The sequence below is a fragment of the Drosophila erecta genome, unplaced genomic scaffold, assembly GCF_003286155.1.
Source record: "Drosophila erecta strain 14021-0224.00,06,07 unplaced genomic scaffold, DereRS2 tig00000055-arrow-pilon, whole genome shotgun sequence".
Lineage (NCBI taxonomy): Eukaryota > Metazoa > Arthropoda > Insecta > Diptera > Drosophilidae > Drosophila > Drosophila erecta.
Genome location: NW_020825200.1, coordinates 21,090,837 through 21,109,095, shown reverse-complemented (window position 1 = coordinate 21,109,095; position 18,259 = coordinate 21,090,837). Strand labels below are relative to the sequence as shown.

Here is an 18,259-nt window from a genome sequence, read left to right as displayed (position 1 = left end):
ATTGGGTCATGTTTGAAGAAAATCCAGCATTAATAAAAGTTTGCAAAACTACTTGTAATCTATGAAAAGCTTCTTCCTTGGTAGTGGCACCTATATGTTCATCGCCGATATAAACAATGACTTATTTATTCTTAAGATCGCATAAAGCGCAATTAATAGCTCTTTGAAAAACAGAAGGGCCATTTTTGAGTAGAAATGACACTGCCATATTGTCCCTCTGGAGTCAGGAATGCTGTTTTCTCGATTGAATTTACATGAATTGGAATCTGGTGAAATCCATTTGCAAACCTAACTTTCTGATCAGAAATAAGTGGCAACGGGTATTTATCAGAAACTGTGTTCAAATTTTGTTTTCTTATCGTTTTTCTTTTTTACCAGTAATATTGCATACACAAACGGGGAGAAACTTGGCCTTATACTGTGGGCACTCATCAATTGTTGAATCAAAGATCTAACTTTTTAGTTCTCCTCCACACTCAATCTACAAGGGATAATACCTGGACTGTCTTATTTTGATCAATTAAACGAATCTCTATTATAATTATAATTATAATAATTGATCTTTGTCTGTAAAACGTAAATCAGAAACTGTATCTTTTTCCACATCCAGTAACTTTCACCTGGCCACGAGGGAAGAAGTAACCATTCTGCTCCCTTACAACGATAAGCACTCCTTCTTTTGGGCGTCCATTCAAAAAATTCATAACTGTTGCGGCCAACGTTCCTCAGTTCCTGTATAATTTTGCAAAAACAATTCCCTAGACAGCGTCCAAGTGATTTCCGGAAAGTATGTTTGGGATAACCAATGAGACGCGCTTCCTTCCAACGCCTTGCCATGTAACTGATTTTCCGAGAGAATATAGTCCACTGTTAAGCACCATGATGCTCCATCTAAACCAGTGCGATCGGGGTTAAATTTTGGAAGCACTACAGCTACTGTGTCATTTGGCACTCTTTACGATCGCTGCACAGCCTGTACGAGTTCCGCAGGATCCTTTTTTGGTTTCCACAAAAAAACGCTTCCTGGCACGGACATATTGTATATGTATGTATGTATGTATATGTAGATGAAGTGGTGATAATCAAAATTCAATTTCCTTTTGCTCCACTTCTCTTGCAAGACGCGATTCTTAAATGTTCATTTCATTGCATGTAAATTATTATTGCTCAAAGTGTTAAATGTCAAATTTCGTTTGGCATTAATAATTACCTATTATTACTTCTTTAAAGTATGGCTCTTCTTTTTAAACTGAAATCTAACTTCAGAACCAGGCTTCTATCACCGTCGAAGATCTCGAAATCTTCTATGTGTATTCACTATGTCCAGTTTCCAATTAATCTTTATTTTTAAAAATGATTTCCCTTTAATCAAGACTCTAAAATCAAGCTGTAAATACTTAAGGACGTGTTTTCTGATAGACTCTGCATTTCGACTTCTGCTCACGACTTGTCTACTGTTAAGTTATTTTCATATCTCAATGTTTAAATTTTAAAGATTATTTCGTAACTTGATCAACTTTATTACAACTGCATTACAATTAGTCAACTCTAGAATAATTATTGGTATTTCGTTAGTATGGTGTATATTAAAACATTTTCAATATTTTCTTCTTTTGTCTTTGGGCTTTCTATCTCAAGTTCTCTTATCTCGACAGAGTAGCCCTTTTTATAATCCTTAGCCCTATTAAATTAATTCGTTTGAACATCGTTCCACGTTTTGTTCCCCGCTCGTGCCAAATATATGTCGTACTCAAGGATATGCAAACGTGAAACACAATATAACTGAACGAACGCTTTAGTCGATTTCCTCGACTATTAGATACCGATTTCTCACGTATTTCCGTGTACAAAACCACGGATGGACAGACCTGCAAGCCTAGATCGACTCGGCTGGTTATCAATAAACGCCTCCTTCTACCTGTTACATACTCTTCAACGTTTATAAAGTGACTTAAATATAAGCGTTCATGGAGAAGTTTTTAACGACCTAGTCCAGTCTGCGAACTGACAGACTCATCACTCTCTTTGGTTTCATTCCACTAGTCCAAAAAGTTTTGCATACGTGGTATAAGCAACGTTTATATAATATGTAAAATCGTATCGTCGGCGAAAGAACGTATATGAACTCCATCAATGACTGTAAAAAATTACAACATAGTATGTTATTCCTCTTAACTGATCCTCTTAATCAATCGTCCTCAAATTTTTCGGGAATATTAGAGGGAGTGTTTGTTCTGAAGATGCCTACATCAGCATAGGCCCATAGTGGACGGTAAAAAGTACCTATTTTCAACTACTAGCCCCCTATTTTAAACGTATTTAAAAAAAATGTTTAAAACTTACACAAGCGTACATAGCTCCAAGTTTCGCTCTCGGAAGAGTTACACGGAATATAAATTCCCAGACCTGTTCCAAGTCTTATTTCCAATTATTTAAACGATATCGCATATCCGTCTGTCATTACTCTGTTAACTTAAAAAAAAAAGCTTGAAAAAACAATTCCATTGAAGTTTTTCCACCTCTAGTTTTCAACAAAATTGCACCTGACCGTTTGAGAAAAACAAATTACCATTTATTCAAACATTTAATTTTTAAAAAGGACGAGGTAATACATACATATGCCAGTAACGGAAATTTGATCGGTATAGTTTCACCACATTATTATTATTAGTTTGATTGTTTCTACATAAGACTTACACAATCATTTTGTTTTTAGATAACTATCCTTTGAACCAAACTGTGTTGTGCACATACATATGTTAATTTAAATATTTAAAGGATTTTAGTAGCATATAATATGTAAAATGTATGGCGATGGAATCCATATATTATGGATCATATGCATGGATGCATTTTTGTGGAAATACGCTAAAAATGTTTGCACATATTTAAGTATATATTCGAGTCATATATCGCCTACTATATTTTTCCCTACTGCGGTCACACTATTGCCACTACTTTAGTTTTACAAATATAAGTGCGCGCCGACTACATGCTAGGCTTAAATAGCTAGAGACAGGAGACCATTACAGTTGTTTCAGAATTCTATAGACAATAAAAAGCGCGATGTCCGAGATATCAAGTGAACTTCTAAAATTATTTGCGTAAGTATCATATGATGAAATTGAATAAAGATGCAAGGATAAACACGTACACACACGTGCAAGCAAATGTGTGTATAGAAAACAAAGGCGATAATAAAAACAAAAAAAATTATCCACATAATTTAACTAAGGTGTACAAAAGCATGTATATCTCAATACGTGATTATTGTTAGCATTTTAACATGGGACATGTCTAGAATTTGATGCAAATGTTTTCCTTTGTCGCCTTACTTATCCCATTAGCCGCAAAATGCTATTGTTCGTGCTAGATAACCCACTTCTATCAGTGTGCACTCATATCTAATGGTCATAAACCGCAATCTCTTTTAAGCTTTGTAGACGGCAAAAAAGAAGATTACATCGGGGCCCTAAAAACTGTTGTGGGTATTCAGTCCGTTTCAGCTTGGCCCGAGAAGAGAAGCGAGATTGATCGCATGGTGAAATGGACCGCGGATCGGCTGAGGTCTCTGGGCGCTGAGACAGAGCTGGCAGATGTGGGTCAGGAGACTTTGCCGAACGGCCAGATAATACCTTTACCAAATGTTCTGCTTGGAACTTTGGGCAAAGACCCCTCTAAGAAGACCGTGTTGGTCTACGGTCACTTGGACGTGCAGCCTGCCTTGAAGGAAGATGGATGGGACACCAATCCTTTTGAGCTTACACAGGTGGATGGCAAGCTGTTTGGACGTGGGGCTTCCGATGACAAGGGACCTGTGCTGTGCTGGATCCACGCTATTGAAGCGTATCAGAAGCTCAGCATTCCACTACCAGTGAACGTTAAATTCGTATTTGAAGGAATGGAGGAAAGCGGCAGCCAAGGCCTCGACGACTTGTTATTGGAACGTAAAGATAATTTTTTAGCGGATGTTGATTTTGTTTGCATTTCCGATAACTACTGGCTTGGAAAAAAACGTCCTTGCCTTACATATGGTCTTCGCGGTCTGGCATACTTTCAAGTGGAGGTGGAATGCTCCAGCAAAGACTTGCATAGCGGAGTTTTTGGGGGCACCGTTCACGAAGCAATGCCAGATCTGTGTCATTTGCTGAGCATACTTGTCGATAAGGATACGAAAATCCTAGTCCCTGGTGTGGATCGCGACGTGAGTAGTATGAATCCCAAATACTTGATGCTTTACATTAATTTTTTTTCGCACCCTTACAGGTCGCACCACAGATCAAGAACGAGCAATCTATATATGAGAACATAGACTTTGAAGTTTCTGATTACAAGTTAGTTAATCTTATCCGCTAACTGACGTCGTAAATATCTGAATCACTGTAATCTTTTAGGAAAGACATTGGTGTTGAACAGCTGCCACATAATGGCGACAAAACAAGGCTACTTCAAGCCAGGTGGCGGTACCCCAGTCTTTCTGTTCACGGAATTGAAGGTGCATTTTATGAGCCAGGCGCAAAAACTGTCATTCCGAAGAAGGTTATTGGCAAGTTCTCCATTCGTCTTGTCCCCAACCAAGATCCAAAGCACATTGAGGAGTGTGTCGTGAAATACCTTAATGATAAATGGGCAGAGCGGGGCTCGCCTAACAAAATGAAGGTTTGTATTTTGTAATGTTCAGCTTAGCTATGTTCTACATAATACTTGTGTTTTAAGGTTACTATGCTCTCAGCTGGCAAGCCCTGGACTGAGGACCCTAACCATCCTCATTATGAGGCTGCAAAAAGAGCCATAAAGCATGTATTCAGTGTAGAACCAGATATGACCCGCGAAGGGGGATCTATTCCAGTAACGTTAACATTGCAGGAAGCCACTGGTAAAAACGTTATCCTTGTTCCAGTAGGTGCATGTGATGACGGTGCCCACTCTCAAAATGAGAAAATTGATATTTACAACTACATTGAAGGCGTAAGATAGCACCATATAACATCACTGCTCACATCTAAACTCTTACAATTTTTAGACTAAACTTCTTGGCGCCTATCTGCACGAAGTGGGAAAATTATAAAAACGCGGGGCTGTACAATGATAAGATAAAACATCACAATGGTGCACATATAAATTTATCTTTATATCCATTTTATTTTGAGAAACTCCTGTACAATATTTAGTAAACATTTGTTATATTCAAATCTTTTAAACATTAATTTTGAATAAAAGGGTTTATTGTATTCTTTAAAAATCGTTAACGAATAACGGTGAACAACGGTCCACGTAGTTACGAAATTAAAATATGCTGTGAGTGACCGACCATAACGAGTTATATAACAATTGAAAGATTAAAAAAAATATATTGGCTTAGGAGACAAACCGATAAAAGTGTATACTTACAAATACAAATTATTAGGACTGATCGGACGGTGGGGGATACCTTCACTCACAAAAAATATATAAATATTACTGTTAAAATTACGCAATGATTTGTTAAAACTTTTGAATAACTTTTCTAGGTGAAATTTATTTTTTCCAAAAAACGACCAGCCCATTAAAATTAGTTTCATTGTTTCTACATAAGTCTTGCACAATCATTTTGTTTTTAGATAAATACCCTTTGGCCCAAACTGTGTTGTGCACATATGTTAATTTAAATATTTAAAGGACTTTAGTGGCATATAATATGTAAAATGTATGGCGATGGAATCCATATATTATGGATGCATTTTTGTGGAAATACGCTAAAAATGTATGCACATATTTAAGTATATATTCGAGTCATACATAAATCTGCCTAGTATATTTTTCCCTTTCCGCGGTCACACTACTCTCACTACTTTAGGTTTACAAATTTATGTGCGCGCCGACTGCATGCTAGGTTTAAATAGCTAGAGACAGGAGACCGGTACAGCTGTTTCAGAATTCTATAGACAATAAAAAGCGCGATGTCCGAGATATCAAGTGAACTTCTAAAATTATTTGCGTAAGTATCATATGATGAAATTGAATAAAGATGCAAGGATGAACACATGTACACACGCGTGCAAGCAAATGTGTGTATAGAAAACAAAGGCGATAATGATGAAAACCACTACACATACTACACATATCTCAATACGTGTTTATTAATTAGCATTTTATCATGGGACGACATGTCTAGAATTTGCTGCAAATGTTTTCCCTTGTCCCCTTTGTGTTCGAATATCACGAAATGAAAAGCAAACCCGACATAACCACTAAATGCTTATCCCATTAGCCGCAAAATGCTATAGTTCGTGCTAGATAACCCACTTCTATCAGTGTGCACTCATATCTAATGGTCATAAACCGCAATCTCTTTTAAGCTTTGTAGACGGCAAAAAAGAAGATTACATCGGGGCCCTAAAAACTGTTGTGGGTATTCAGTCCGTTTCAGCTTGGCCCGAGAAGAGAAGCGAGATTGATCGCATGGTGAAATGGACCGCGGATCGGCTGAGGTCTCTGGGCGCTGAGACAGAGCTGGCAGATGTGGGTCAGGAGACTTTGCCGAACGGCCAGATAATACCTTTACCAAATGTTCTGCTTGGAACTTTGGGCAAAGACCCCTCTAAGAAGACCGTGTTGGTCTACGGTCACTTGGACGTGCAGCCTGCCTTGAAGGAAGATGGATGGGACACCAATCCTTTTGAGCTTACACAGGTGGATGGCAAGCTGTTTGGACGTGGGGCTTCCGATGACAAGGGACCTGTGCTGTGCTGGATCCACGCTATTGAAGCGTATCAGAAGCTCAGCATTCCACTACCAGTGAACGTTAAATTCGTATTTGAAGGAATGGAGGAAAGCGGCAGCCAAGGCCTCGACGACTTGTTATTGGAACGTAAAGATAATTTTTTAGCGGATGTTGATTTTGTTTGCATTTCCGATAACTACTGGCTTGGAAAAAAACGTCCTTGCCTTACATATGGTCTTCGCGGTCTGGCATACTTTCAAGTGGAGGTGGAATGCTCCAGCAAAGACTTGCATAGCGGAGTTTTTGGGGGCACCGTTCACGAAGCAATGCCAGATCTGTGTCATTTGCTGAGCATACTTGTCGATAAGGATACGAAAATCCTAGTCCCTGGTGTGGATCGCGACGTGAGTAGTATGAATCCCAAATACTTGATGCTTTACATTAATTTTTTTTCGCACCCTTACAGGTCGCACCACAGATCAAGAACGAGCAATCTATATATGAGAACATAGACTTTGAAGTTTCTGATTACAAGTTAGTTAATCTTATCCGCTAACTGACGTCGTAAATATCTAAATCACTGTAATCTTTTAGGAAAGACATTGGTGTTGAACAGCTGCCACATAATGGCGACAAAACAAGGCTACTTCAAGCCAGGTGGCGGTACCCCAGTCTTTCTGTTCACGGAATTGAAGGTGCATTTTATGAGCCAGGCGCAAAAACTGTCATTCCGAAGAAGGTTATTGGCAAGTTCTCCATTCGTCTTGTCCCCAACCAAGATCCAAAGCACATTGAGGAGTGTGTCGTGAAATACCTTAATGATAAATGGGCAGAGCGGGGCTCGCCTAACAAAATGAAGGTTTGTATTTTGTAATGTTCAGCTTAGCTATGTTCTACATAATACTTGTGTTTTAAGGTTACTATGCTCTCAGCTGGCAAGCCCTGGACTGAGGACCCTAACCATCCTCATTATGAGGCTGCAAAAAGAGCCATAAAGCATGTATTCAGTGTAGAACCAGATATGACCCGCGAAGGGGGATCTATTCCAGTAACGTTAACATTGCAGGAAGCCACTGGTAAAAACGTTATCCTTGTTCCAGTAGGTGCATGTGATGACGGTGCCCACTCTCAAAATGAGAAAATTGATATTTACAACTACATTGAAGGCGTAAGATAGCACCATATAACATCACTGCTCACATCTAAACTCTTACAATTTTTAGACTAAACTTCTTGGCGCCTATCTGCACGAAGTGGGAAAATTATAAAAACGCGTGGCTGTACAATGATAAGATAAAACATCACAATGGTGCATATATAAATTTATCTTTATATCCATTTTATTTTGAGAAACTCCTGTACAATATTTAGTAAACATTTGTTATATTCAAATCTTTTAAACATTAATTTTGAATAAAAAGGTTTATTGTATTCTTTAAAAATCGTTAACGAATAACGGTGAACAATAGTCCACATAGTTACGAAATTAAAATATGCTGAGATTGACCGACCATAACAATTGAAAGATTAAAAAAAAATTATTGGCTTAGGAGGCAAACCGATAAAAGTGTATACTTACAAATACAAATAATTAGGACTGATCGGGCGGGGGATACCTTCACTCACAATAAATATATAAATATTCTTGTTAAAATTACGCAATGATTTTTTTTAACTTTTGGATAACGTTTCTAGATGAAATTTATTTTTTGCAAAAAACGATATTTTTAAAACTTAAATCTGATAAGGCAGATATGCGTATATGCCTATGCCTAATGCCCATATAAGGCATTTTAGTTTTACCACTTTTGGAAAAACCGCCTACTTACTACACCCATAACTTCTGAACACCTACCTGGGCTTAAAGAATTGTTCTTCATGTCCTTAAAAAATTATACTTTCTACAGTTTGGGCAGTTTGTAGACGTGGAACATGCTTGTGTTGCCCATGACATCTTAACTCTCTAGCCATTATAGTCCTCCAGATCACAGCAATCATACGGATAGACTCGGATCGAGTCGGCTAGTGATCAAGAATATCTATACTTCATAGTCCGGTGGCTTCGGGAACAAATAAATATATTTATAAATCGTGGCGAATGAGTACATTTTTGTTCCTCGTATATGTATATATATATATATATATATATATATCTTATGAACTACAAAAAGGTAGACTGCTGAGATTAGTCATGCAGATTCCAGAGACACAGACGCAGTTTGTTTCCAAATGTTGCCACGCCCACTCGAACGACCACAAACCGCAAAAAACTGACCCGTCCACACTTCTGAAGAAATGTTTAACTTTTTTAATTTTTTTTCGCAATTTTTTCGCCTATATTCCAGAAAATTATAAAATTTCTCGTTCGAACTTCCATTAGCTGAGTAACCAGTATCTGATAGTCGGGGAACTCGACTATAGAATTCTATCTTTTTTTATTTGCGTTAAGCAACCAATTGAATGATTTAAAACGAAGGAACTAACATATGCAACGAACATCACAGCGAAACATAACAGAAAGGATGAAATTACAATTTAATTGACAAAGGGTTTAGACAATATTTTTAAAGCACTCGCGTTCTTTGCCTTCCTCTTGTCCAAAGGTCTCCTGAATGACGTTTCTTCAGTCTTCGATAGGTTAGTCAATCAAGCCGCTAGGTGGTTGGTGTGGGCTTGAAGACGATCGTTGTAGCGACTTGAATGGCGATGGATTTTAAGTCTTATTCCGGCCAAGTTTGGCCGGTTGTGCCCTAGGTTAATAATATATAAATAGCTCCCGCGATTGCCTGGCAGGAGCACATTGAGCCATTTTAAACTGTTTTAACAAGGTATATACCATCTTAACAATTGCCCGATCTCAAATGTTATGATTAAAATGAAAGTTAATAAACATTATTCCCTGAAAAGTATGTAGCAAATAGAATGTATTATTTGTCTTGCCCCTAATGCCAACAGAATTTTAACGAGTATCAGATAGTGTAGAAAATCGACTATAGCGTTCTTTCTTGTTTTTTTTTTTTTTCTTTTATATAAATCTCTTATATTGATTAATTTAAATAAGTTAACTATTTAACTCAGCGGTGAGTATTATCCTTGTTTGTACAAATGCAATGCAATAGCCCGACGTTTGTAATCGTAACTTTTCCGCGTTGTATACTCGATACTCTCCGTAACTCTGCGCACCTGCAGTTTTAACGATGTAATGATGACTTAGCGTGGATATATTCCCGTATATTCCGAAACCATCAACCATCTCCTCAAAAGTCTTTGAGGACCCGTTACCATTTGTCCAAAATTATCATTTGAATTACACCGAACTTGTAAAACACCGTCAATGCCTTTAGGAAATTATATAACAATATGTGGGCCACCACGATAAATATTGAGTTGGTAACATTTTAGTATCTAGGTTAATTGCCCAGGAAGTCGATAAAGAGTTTTTCAAATGTCCTTTTCGTTTTTTCCCTTTTGGTGATTTTCACCTGCATCCTAAATTTCAGCGCTTTGGTCTCCCCGAACGAATTAGAGCACCTGAATGGCTCTGAATGAATCCACAGCCTCCATCATCCAAGTTTGGATTCCCAATGTGCTTGAAGATGAATTCGTTTTTGAACGCAAGGTCCTGTAAGCGCTTCTTGTTAGTCCTTACTGCTTGCACTAACTTCCGATAGCCTGCTGCGGCGAATTCGTTCATCTCAAACCCCAAAAACTCTGTTGGATCTGCCAGGACTTCAACGCATCGGAACAGGATATCGGCAAAAACGATCTCGCTTCTCTTGCAAAACTGAAATTGTTCTTGCAGCTTAAGCGATTTTCTGGCGAGTCTTTCTTATAGAAATTTTAAGTTTCTTGAATTCATCACTAACCGGCGCGCTCGTTAATGCAATTTCTTCTTCAAGGCCTCAGAAAGCAGTGCGCCAGTATAGCGAAATTTTTCAGAAAGCGACCATACCGCTGTGGCAAGAAAGGCTCATAATGTTTTCTTGTACCTCGGATATTGCAATCTCTGAAACGCCAACACTTGCTTAGGGTCCATTGCTTCACAGATTCTTGCTCTACTCGACAATACCAAATTGTATAATTTTTCCGAATTTATCATCGACCATCTCGATTCCTGAAGACTCTAGCTCGACTAGCTCAATGCAAACCGTTCCACACTAGACACTCCTAACCAATACAGGGCAAAGATAAGGAACTCCTTGACCTTTTCTAAAGTTTCCTTCGCTGTGCAAAAAGGTTCACGGACTACAGCGTCTCTTTCGTTTCGTCCTCGACTTCTTGGTCGTCATCGTGCTCCACTTGCCTAGCGTAGTTTCACCTGCTTCCTGGTTTTGGCACAGAATTTCGTACGACCGCTGGCTAACCAGAGCGACCTTGTTCTGGGGTAAGACAAAGGAAGAACGATATTCTCATCCCCCTATACTTTACAGGCATATCCAAGTGTTCGATAATGAATCGAATAAAGCCGTTCTCACTCCCCCTTGCAAAAATTGGGTTTCGTACCTCTACGTAGCGTCGCATCTATTCCTCTTTTCTTCTTAGCATAGACAATAAGGTTGGCTAATTATATTATTAATCCTGTCTACATCGCGTGATTCTTGTCGAAGCGAATCACTCCCGCTCTCGGGTCACTTCGGCGACACCGTATCGGGTCGTACTTCTTGCTCTTACTATAACCCGGGATCTGCCGCGATTGTCCTCCACCTTGGTAAACGACATAGCGGTGGCCGATATTCCGAAGTTCGTCCACGATGAACAGTTACATCTCTCAAGCCTTTCTTAACCACCATCACCAATTGCCGTTTTGGCATTTTTTTTGGCGAGAGTCGGGTTGCATCATGGAATGGATGTAGCCATCGACAGATTTCGTCATTGGCTGCTATGTTGGCATACCGATTCAGCTCGTTCAGAAATCGGCGTTTGGCTACGCCGTAAGCTTTTCATCAGCCTTTGATCGCCTGCTGCGTGGAAATGGTCAAATCGGCATGTGAAGTTGGCATATACGTGGATGGTAACCAAATCCTGAGAGGCTCCAAAGGATAATATGGAACGTGCGAAATCGTCAGTATTTTCTTCGCAAGACCAACAAAAATTCAAGACCCTATTCAGGTGTGTATCAACTCAGAATATTCAAGGAAGGGAGTTGAATAATATATGTACATATATTAACAAATAATTTTAGCTAATTCAGAGTGCAGCAAGGATTAGCGCTAGAACAGCTCAAAGTTTAAACTGATGACTGTTTGTCGTATCAACCCAATAGTTGCACTCTAAGCGCGTAACAATAACTTTTACTGGTCCCTAAATTATCGCGTTTCTTGTCTTGAAGTCACCAATTTGGAGTTTATTGGATCACATTAAGCCTGCAGGAAACCCCTAGATTTAGCGTAGAAATGTGTGTATTATTGTAAAACAAAAGAGTTTAGGGTTTTTAATCGCCCAAATATCATGAATATTTATATTTTTCATTATTTGGCTGTTTGGTTAATCATAATGCAAAATATGTTAAAACTAAATTAGGTACTTGTTCAAACTGTATAAACTTTTTACTTATAGCTCCATTTTACGTCATATAGTACCGGCAAGCGGATATATAATTAATTATATAGGTAAAAAGTTATATATAAGAGTTAAGAACATTTTATAATCAAGAAAACTAAGATATCGTTTTAATTAATGATCCGACTGTCCCTATGAAAGTCATATGTTACAATTATATTTATATAAATAAAATGTATACTCCAATTATATTATATAATGTTCTGATTTTGATGATGTCTGATATGTACCGAATGAAAGCATACAAACAAAGAAGTTTAATTTTTTCTCGATTCGGCCTTTTCGATCTAATCTATCGATTTGGCTATTGATACTGATCAAAAAAATCTATTCTGATAGTGTCTCAAATGCCTACTTTACTGCGTGACAAAAGGGAACGATATATAGCTATTTTTTCTTGTCGCAATTGAATGTGACGTCTTATACAAGCACCTCTGTGTTACGTTTTCCACAATTTCACTTTAAGCATTATCGTACCGTCGTTATCTTAACACTAGATACCTAAAAATACCATGCACTATATAATCTTGAAAGGCGATGCGGTCGGCGAAATGGCGTTTTTTAATGTCCAGGTCATGGCAACACAACCGCTGTACACCAAGCAATTTCATTGGCTTTAAGAAATTAGTAAATTTGTTTTTGAAGACTTGTGTTGACACGTATTCACTTGGATTTCTTTCTGCTTAAGCTGCGCAGACTTCACTTTGTGATATGGGACCAAAATAGATCCAAGTGCGTGTGTGTGTTGTTTCCCAAAGAATTTTGTTCTTTAAACTTCAAACGCCACCGACATCTTCATGTTTTTCATCTCACTGAATTATAAATAGTTGTGTGTCGTTTGTTGGTGCCATAATGAATTCCAAACCTTGCCGGGGCAGGGGAAAATTACGGGAACTGGGCGAAGCATCAACGAAAAGCCAGCAAAGCGGAACTTTCAAAGTGCCGTTAAAGCTGCTCCCATCTACTAAGCTTACACTTACACAATCACAGACTTAACATTGAAGGCGTATTGTGATACTAATATTATTAGCTTGAACTGATGTTTCTAGATAGAGCAATTCCGTCCATTTCGATGATTTATCTGTCACGTTCTTTTGTTTCTCGGAATGCTCAATTTCCACAATAAAGCAAAGCTAGTCGTGGGCGTCACCACTTTACTCTCGGTTAAGCCTTCTGGAAGTCAACTATAAATTTTTAAACTTATTACGGCAAAGAATTGTGAATTGCATGAATAACTAAGACCAATGCTTTTTATCCAACAGGCACAGTTTTCATGGATCGCAGTTTGGACTCTATTGGCAGCTGTTCCCTGGATGTAGACGCCGATTCCTCCGACATATCAGGTAAATATCTAACCTCAATCGCATTGCAACCCGTCTGTGGCTTACCTTGAGTTGACTTTGTCCGAATTGTAGATACCAGTGGGAGCCTGAACTTCCCAACGCCGCTCTCAGTAAGGGACATCACACGCGAATTTACTGCCAACCTTCGGGAGCGTTGCGTTGCTAACTTGCATCACCAGCCTCAGCACAAAACCACCGCCTACGTCGAATCCAGGTCGACGGAGCTGGAGCACATGGTGCTGTCACCCGCAATTGTGGAGTGCGACCGAGAGCCGAGCTCTAATGCTTTTGACGAGGCTTCTGCAAAAAACTTACAAGAAGCTCCCGAAAAGAAGCCAAGCTATTTAAACCTGGCTTGCTGCGTTAACGGTTATTCCAACCTGACCACGTACGACTCTAAGATTCGGCAGGATATAAACAAGTCACGTGAGGTTTCCCCGATTCGACCCTCCACCAGTAGTCTCCAGTACTGCAAGCGCAACCACTTTTTAGCGACTCCAACTCTGGAAAGCATGCCTTCTCCGGCCAGCAAGTGTAAGCCCATCGAGCCTAACAACAACAGCACCGACAGTAGCGGGAATTTCAGTTCAGGTTCTGGTCACACCAATGGAAATGGTAGTTTCATTAAGCAACGGGTTGAGCGACTTTACGGGCCGGGTGCATTGGCTCAGGGTTTCTACAGCCCTAAAAAGCACGGCCACTCACCATCGCATGCAGCAGGGCGATCGGAAAGGGGACAGGTAGAGATCGAGTCTCCGCAAGGCTCCGAACTGGCTAGGAAATTCAAGCAGCTCTCCCCCAGTAAAGACTACGGAGAGTTCCGAAAAAAAATGCAAAATAAATGCTCTCAGAGTACCACGCCGCGGATAGACGAGTCGTTGCATTCTTCGCGGTTAAACGGAGATCTTGACCTGCCCGTTTTTAGGCACCTCAGTCAAGAGTTCCGCGCTCAGTTGCCTACTGTGTCACCAAAAAGGGGTTCTCCTCGTATTTGCATGGCTCCTGAGGTGCTGATTGTAAATAACGAGTCAGGTCCACACCCTGGGCCTACAGATGAAGTCGACCACGAGTCCACAAAAATGGCCAAAGTAGCCTCAGAGGAATGCGTCAGCACTTCCAATGTTTTTGTTGAAGCTGTTAAGGATGGAAATTTCTTTCTGAAAATACTCAAAGAGGAACAAACCCGTCTGTTGGTGCTAGCCGCTCTTGCTGAAAAATACTCAGACGCCTTGTCTGTAAGTAAACTAAATAGTGTTTAAAATCTAAATTTTTGTATACCCGTTAGTAGTAGTATGTAACAGGCAGAATGAATTGTTTCCGACCATATAAAGTATATATATTCTTGATCAGGATTAATAGCCGAGTCGAACTGGCCATATCCGTCTGTCCGTATGCCTCGATCTCAGAAACTACAAAAGTTAAAATGTTGGGGCTAAGCATGCAGCTTCCAGAGACATGAACGTAGCGCAAGTTTGTTTCCAAATTTGCCACGCCCACAAACCGCCCAAAACTGCCACGCCCACACTTTTGACAAATGTGATATTTTTATATTTTTGTATATATTATAAATATATATATATTTATGTATATTATACATTTTAAAATTTCTCGTTTGCACTGTTAGCAGCTGAGTAACGGGTATTTGATAGTCGGGTAACTCGACTATACCATTCTTTCTTGTTATTAATATTTTCGATGTTAAACTCCACAGACAAATCCAGATATCAGTGAGGATACCTTTGGGCTATTACGATCAGCGTCGGGTAAGGCCCGTCTTTTGGTAGCGCAGAAAATGAAACAATTCGAGGGTAGGTGTAAAGGATGCTACTTTCCTTTACCACTTATTACTTACTTTAATATTTTAGGTCTTTGCCACAATAATCTGAATCGCTCACCGGAGGATAAGTTTCCAACAACTCTGGACGATTTACAAGGATTCTGGGATATGGTTTATTTGCAGGTAGAGCACGTGAATTCAATTTTTGCTGATATAGAAAAACTCAAAAATAACGACTGGAAGGTTAAAGCCGAGCCCGTGGCTGACCAACCCGATTTGGGCACCGAACCAACTAAAGCAACAAAATCTCAAAAAATCGGTGTTTCGCAAGTGAAAACATTCGGAAAGTCATCCAACGTTCGTGTAAATGGCTTGGAACCTCCCCCACCTAACACGGCAGCAGCATTAAAGAGGGAGGCCCAGAGAAAACTGCTTCTAGAGATGAAACGTCAGCGTCGCGAGGCTATGACCGCAGCGACCAAATTAAATCCGAATGATGTTGATGGCGCCTCCGACGTACCGGGAATAATTGGCGACAGTTGTGCTAATCCTGGCGTTAGCAACGGAAGTTAAAAACTGCTTACTGCAAATAGCAACACATGCTTTCTATTTATAAATATATTTTTAACTAACACGTGTACCCCACAAAGGCATACTTAAATTTATAGATATTTCTAGTTGAATTAATCATTTACTAGTCCCAACTAAAATGATTGTGTCGGAGCTCCTTAATGAAATCTGTCACAAGGCATCAAATATCTAGGAGATAACAAAGTATTGTCACGAATTGCGACTTACCTAAAGTTGTTCATTAATATTGCCTTATCCGCGAAAGATTTCGCTAATTAATCAATTTGCTGTGCACATTATGTAATTAAAAATGTAAATTTCTTGATTACATATAAAAAAGACATTTATTCACGTTTTACATTATTTAAGTACATTAAAACCCACAATTCATTTGATGTTTTATAATTATTTTTGAGAAATTTAAATTATGCAATTCTTGGAATATCATTTTTATTAATAGGTAAAATATTTTTATACAACTGCAAATAAAAATGAACTCACACATTTAATTAAAAAAAAGTTCATGTCAAATTTATGGAAGGCGGCAGGCAGTCGGCGTAGTGACGAAGCCAATAAGGAGAGCGTGCGTAGACGACTGTGGTTGTCCGATATTAACGGTAATGAAAGGAATTGCATACCAATACTTTGAAAAAATCTATGGTTTTGGAAAAAAAGGTGAAAGGGTCAATTATTGTTAAAAGTACAAATCGATTGACTTCGCATTTGTCCAAATCCGTTTGTTCGTTTGTCATGAAATCATTTTTTTGTATTAAACAGGTCGATATAAGAGAATTTAGGTCTACCACTTTTCGAAAAACTGAGCTGGTTTTAGCGGGATGGCTTATTCTTTCTATGCTTTTCAAACGTATTATATCTAAATGCAAAAAATTTGAAACTATGGAAATACCAAGTAGCTTTTTAAACTTTTGGTGAATTTCTCGAAACCGTGTTCAACTATTTATTTTAAAGCTTCTCCGTTTACTACTGGTTATAGTGTTGATAGTGTGGTGGCAAATTCATGATCTTCCCAAAAAAAAACTTCTGATATCAAACCAAAATGACTAAAGCATAAGTGACGTTTACACATCACATGTTCTATTACCTTTTGTGATGAAAAAGTACTTTGAACTTTTAAAACCACTAAGAAGTAAATCACTTAAAAATCTCCTAAATCAGAGGAAAAACCAATTAATTTTTGCTATAAAATTACCGAGAGAACATGTAAAAATTATATTTAGGTTAACTATAAAGTATTAGTATAACTATAACTAATTATAATTTAACAAGATAGAATGGTATAGTCGAGTTCCCCGACTATCAGATACCCGTTACTCAGCTATTGGAAGTTCAAACGAGAAATTTCAAAATTTTTCTGAAATATCCGTAAAAGGTGGCAAAAAATAATAAAATAACATTTTTTTGATATTAAGGTCGTAACAGTTTGGACGGTTTGTGTTCTTTGGAGTGGGCGTGGCAAAAAAATGGCAATATAAAAAAATATAAAATTTTTTAAAATTGTGGGCGTGACAGTTTTGGGCTTAGAAGTGGGCGTGACAAAATTTTTTTTTGGAAAATCTGTAGAAACTTACAAAATATATAAAAAAATTAAAAAATATCACATTTTCAAAAAATGTGGCCGTGACTGTTTTGTGCGGTTTATGGGCGTAAGAGTGGGCGTGACAACATTTGGAACTTGGGACAAACTTGCGCTATGCGGAATTTCTCCCTGTAATTGTGGTATTCAGAAGCGGCAATGCAAAGGTCAATTTCGCTCTCCCCTCTTGATGACCCGAAATTCAATGGACTTATGTAGATATACAACGATCGTAGATACGTTTCGATTGAAACCATCCGCTCTGTATAATCTGGAATAGTAATATCGCTATTGTCATGGAGTCAACGTAAACGGTCAACGTAACCTGGGAACATATTGAAGGGAATGAATCTAAAAAGCCAAAGTCAACGTGATCTTTGTTAGCTTTGACCCCAAAAATCCTAGCCTTGATGAGCATACGGATAATTAATATAATCAGCTATTCATAGCTTAATTTTAAATTGAAAAAAAGTTTGGACAGGGCGAGCAATTTGTGGTCGCAAAGATATGTTTTGACCAGGGATACAGACTCACTAGTTGTTGTTGCTAGTTGTGCCGAGGAACACCGAAAATTAGGCCTGAAAACGACTATTACTTAGAGCCACAGAATTAAACATTGGTTATGATAGTGCCATTTATACCGTGTTCGAGAGGTATGATAAGTGGGCTAATTCAGGAGAAATGTGCGTAAAAGTTATATGGAACCACTATTA

General features: G+C 38.6%; 3 protein-coding genes across 5 annotated transcripts; all 3 read left to right on the top strand.

Moving 5' to 3' along the window:
* Positions 1 to 2,920: 2,920 nt before the first annotated feature.
* LOC6542112 (cytosolic non-specific dipeptidase) lies at positions 2,921 to 5,242 on the top strand. The gene is made up of 6 exons (XM_001970779.3): positions 2,921 to 3,104; positions 3,436 to 4,204; positions 4,267 to 4,334; positions 4,395 to 4,659; positions 4,717 to 4,968; positions 5,024 to 5,242. The coding sequence occupies exons 1-6, from the start codon at positions 3,067 to 3,069 to the stop codon at positions 5,066 to 5,068; spliced, it is 1,437 nt and encodes a 478-aa protein (XP_001970815.1). The 5' UTR covers positions 2,921 to 3,066; the 3' UTR covers positions 5,069 to 5,242.
* Positions 5,243 to 5,786: 544 nt separating this feature from the next.
* LOC6541545 (cytosolic non-specific dipeptidase) lies at positions 5,787 to 8,126 on the top strand. Its single transcript, XM_001970778.3, has 6 exons — positions 5,787 to 5,977; positions 6,339 to 7,107; positions 7,170 to 7,237; positions 7,298 to 7,562; positions 7,620 to 7,871; positions 7,927 to 8,126. Exons 1-6 carry the CDS (start codon positions 5,940 to 5,942, stop codon positions 7,969 to 7,971), a joined length of 1,437 nt encoding a protein of 478 aa, XP_001970814.1. The 5' UTR covers positions 5,787 to 5,939; the 3' UTR covers positions 7,972 to 8,126.
* Positions 8,127 to 12,760: 4,634 nt separating this feature from the next.
* Positions 12,761 to 16,459, top strand: LOC6542053 (disks large-associated protein 4). Of its 3 annotated transcripts, none has more exons than XM_015159207.2 (5): positions 12,761 to 12,834; positions 13,525 to 13,605; positions 13,678 to 14,840; positions 15,317 to 15,413; positions 15,471 to 16,459. In XM_015159207.2, exons 2-5 carry the CDS (start codon positions 13,536 to 13,538, stop codon positions 15,953 to 15,955), a joined length of 1,815 nt encoding a protein of 604 aa, XP_015014693.1. In that variant the 5' UTR covers positions 12,761 to 12,834; positions 13,525 to 13,535; the 3' UTR covers positions 15,956 to 16,459. The 3 variants fall into 3 exon arrangements, with proteins under 3 accessions (XP_015014693.1, XP_015014691.1, XP_026834763.1); XM_015159205.2 differs by having other exon boundaries at positions 12,777 to 12,994; XM_026978962.1 differs by lacking the exon at positions 12,761 to 12,834 and adding an exon at positions 13,037 to 13,268.
* Positions 16,460 to 18,259: the final 1,800 nt, after the last annotated feature.

Coding starts and splice junctions, on each gene's coding strand:
- LOC6542053 (XM_015159207.2), top strand. CDS start 13,536: ATGGATCGCAGTTTGGACTCTATTGGCAGCTGTTCCCTGGATGTAGAC. Junction 13,606..13,677: donor CGATTCCTCCGACATATCAG/GTAAATATCTAA, acceptor TCCGAATTGTAG/ATACCAGTGGGAGCCTGAAC. Junction 14,841..15,316: donor AATACTCAGACGCCTTGTCT/GTAAGTAAACTA, acceptor TAAACTCCACAG/ACAAATCCAGATATCAGTGA.
- LOC6542112 (XM_001970779.3), top strand. CDS start 3,067: ATGTCCGAGATATCAAGTGAACTTCTAAAATTATTTGC. Junction 4,335..4,394: donor TTTGAAGTTTCTGATTACAA/GTTAGTTAATCT, acceptor GTAATCTTTTAG/GAAAGACATTGGTGTTGAAC. Junction 4,969..5,023: donor TTTACAACTACATTGAAGGC/GTAAGATAGCAC, acceptor TACAATTTTTAG/ACTAAACTTCTTGGCGCCTA.
- LOC6541545 (XM_001970778.3), top strand. CDS start 5,940: ATGTCCGAGATATCAAGTGAACTTCTAAAATTATTTGC. Junction 5,978..6,338: donor GAACTTCTAAAATTATTTGC/GTAAGTATCATA, acceptor ATCTCTTTTAAG/CTTTGTAGACGGCAAAAAAG. Junction 7,238..7,297: donor TTTGAAGTTTCTGATTACAA/GTTAGTTAATCT, acceptor GTAATCTTTTAG/GAAAGACATTGGTGTTGAAC.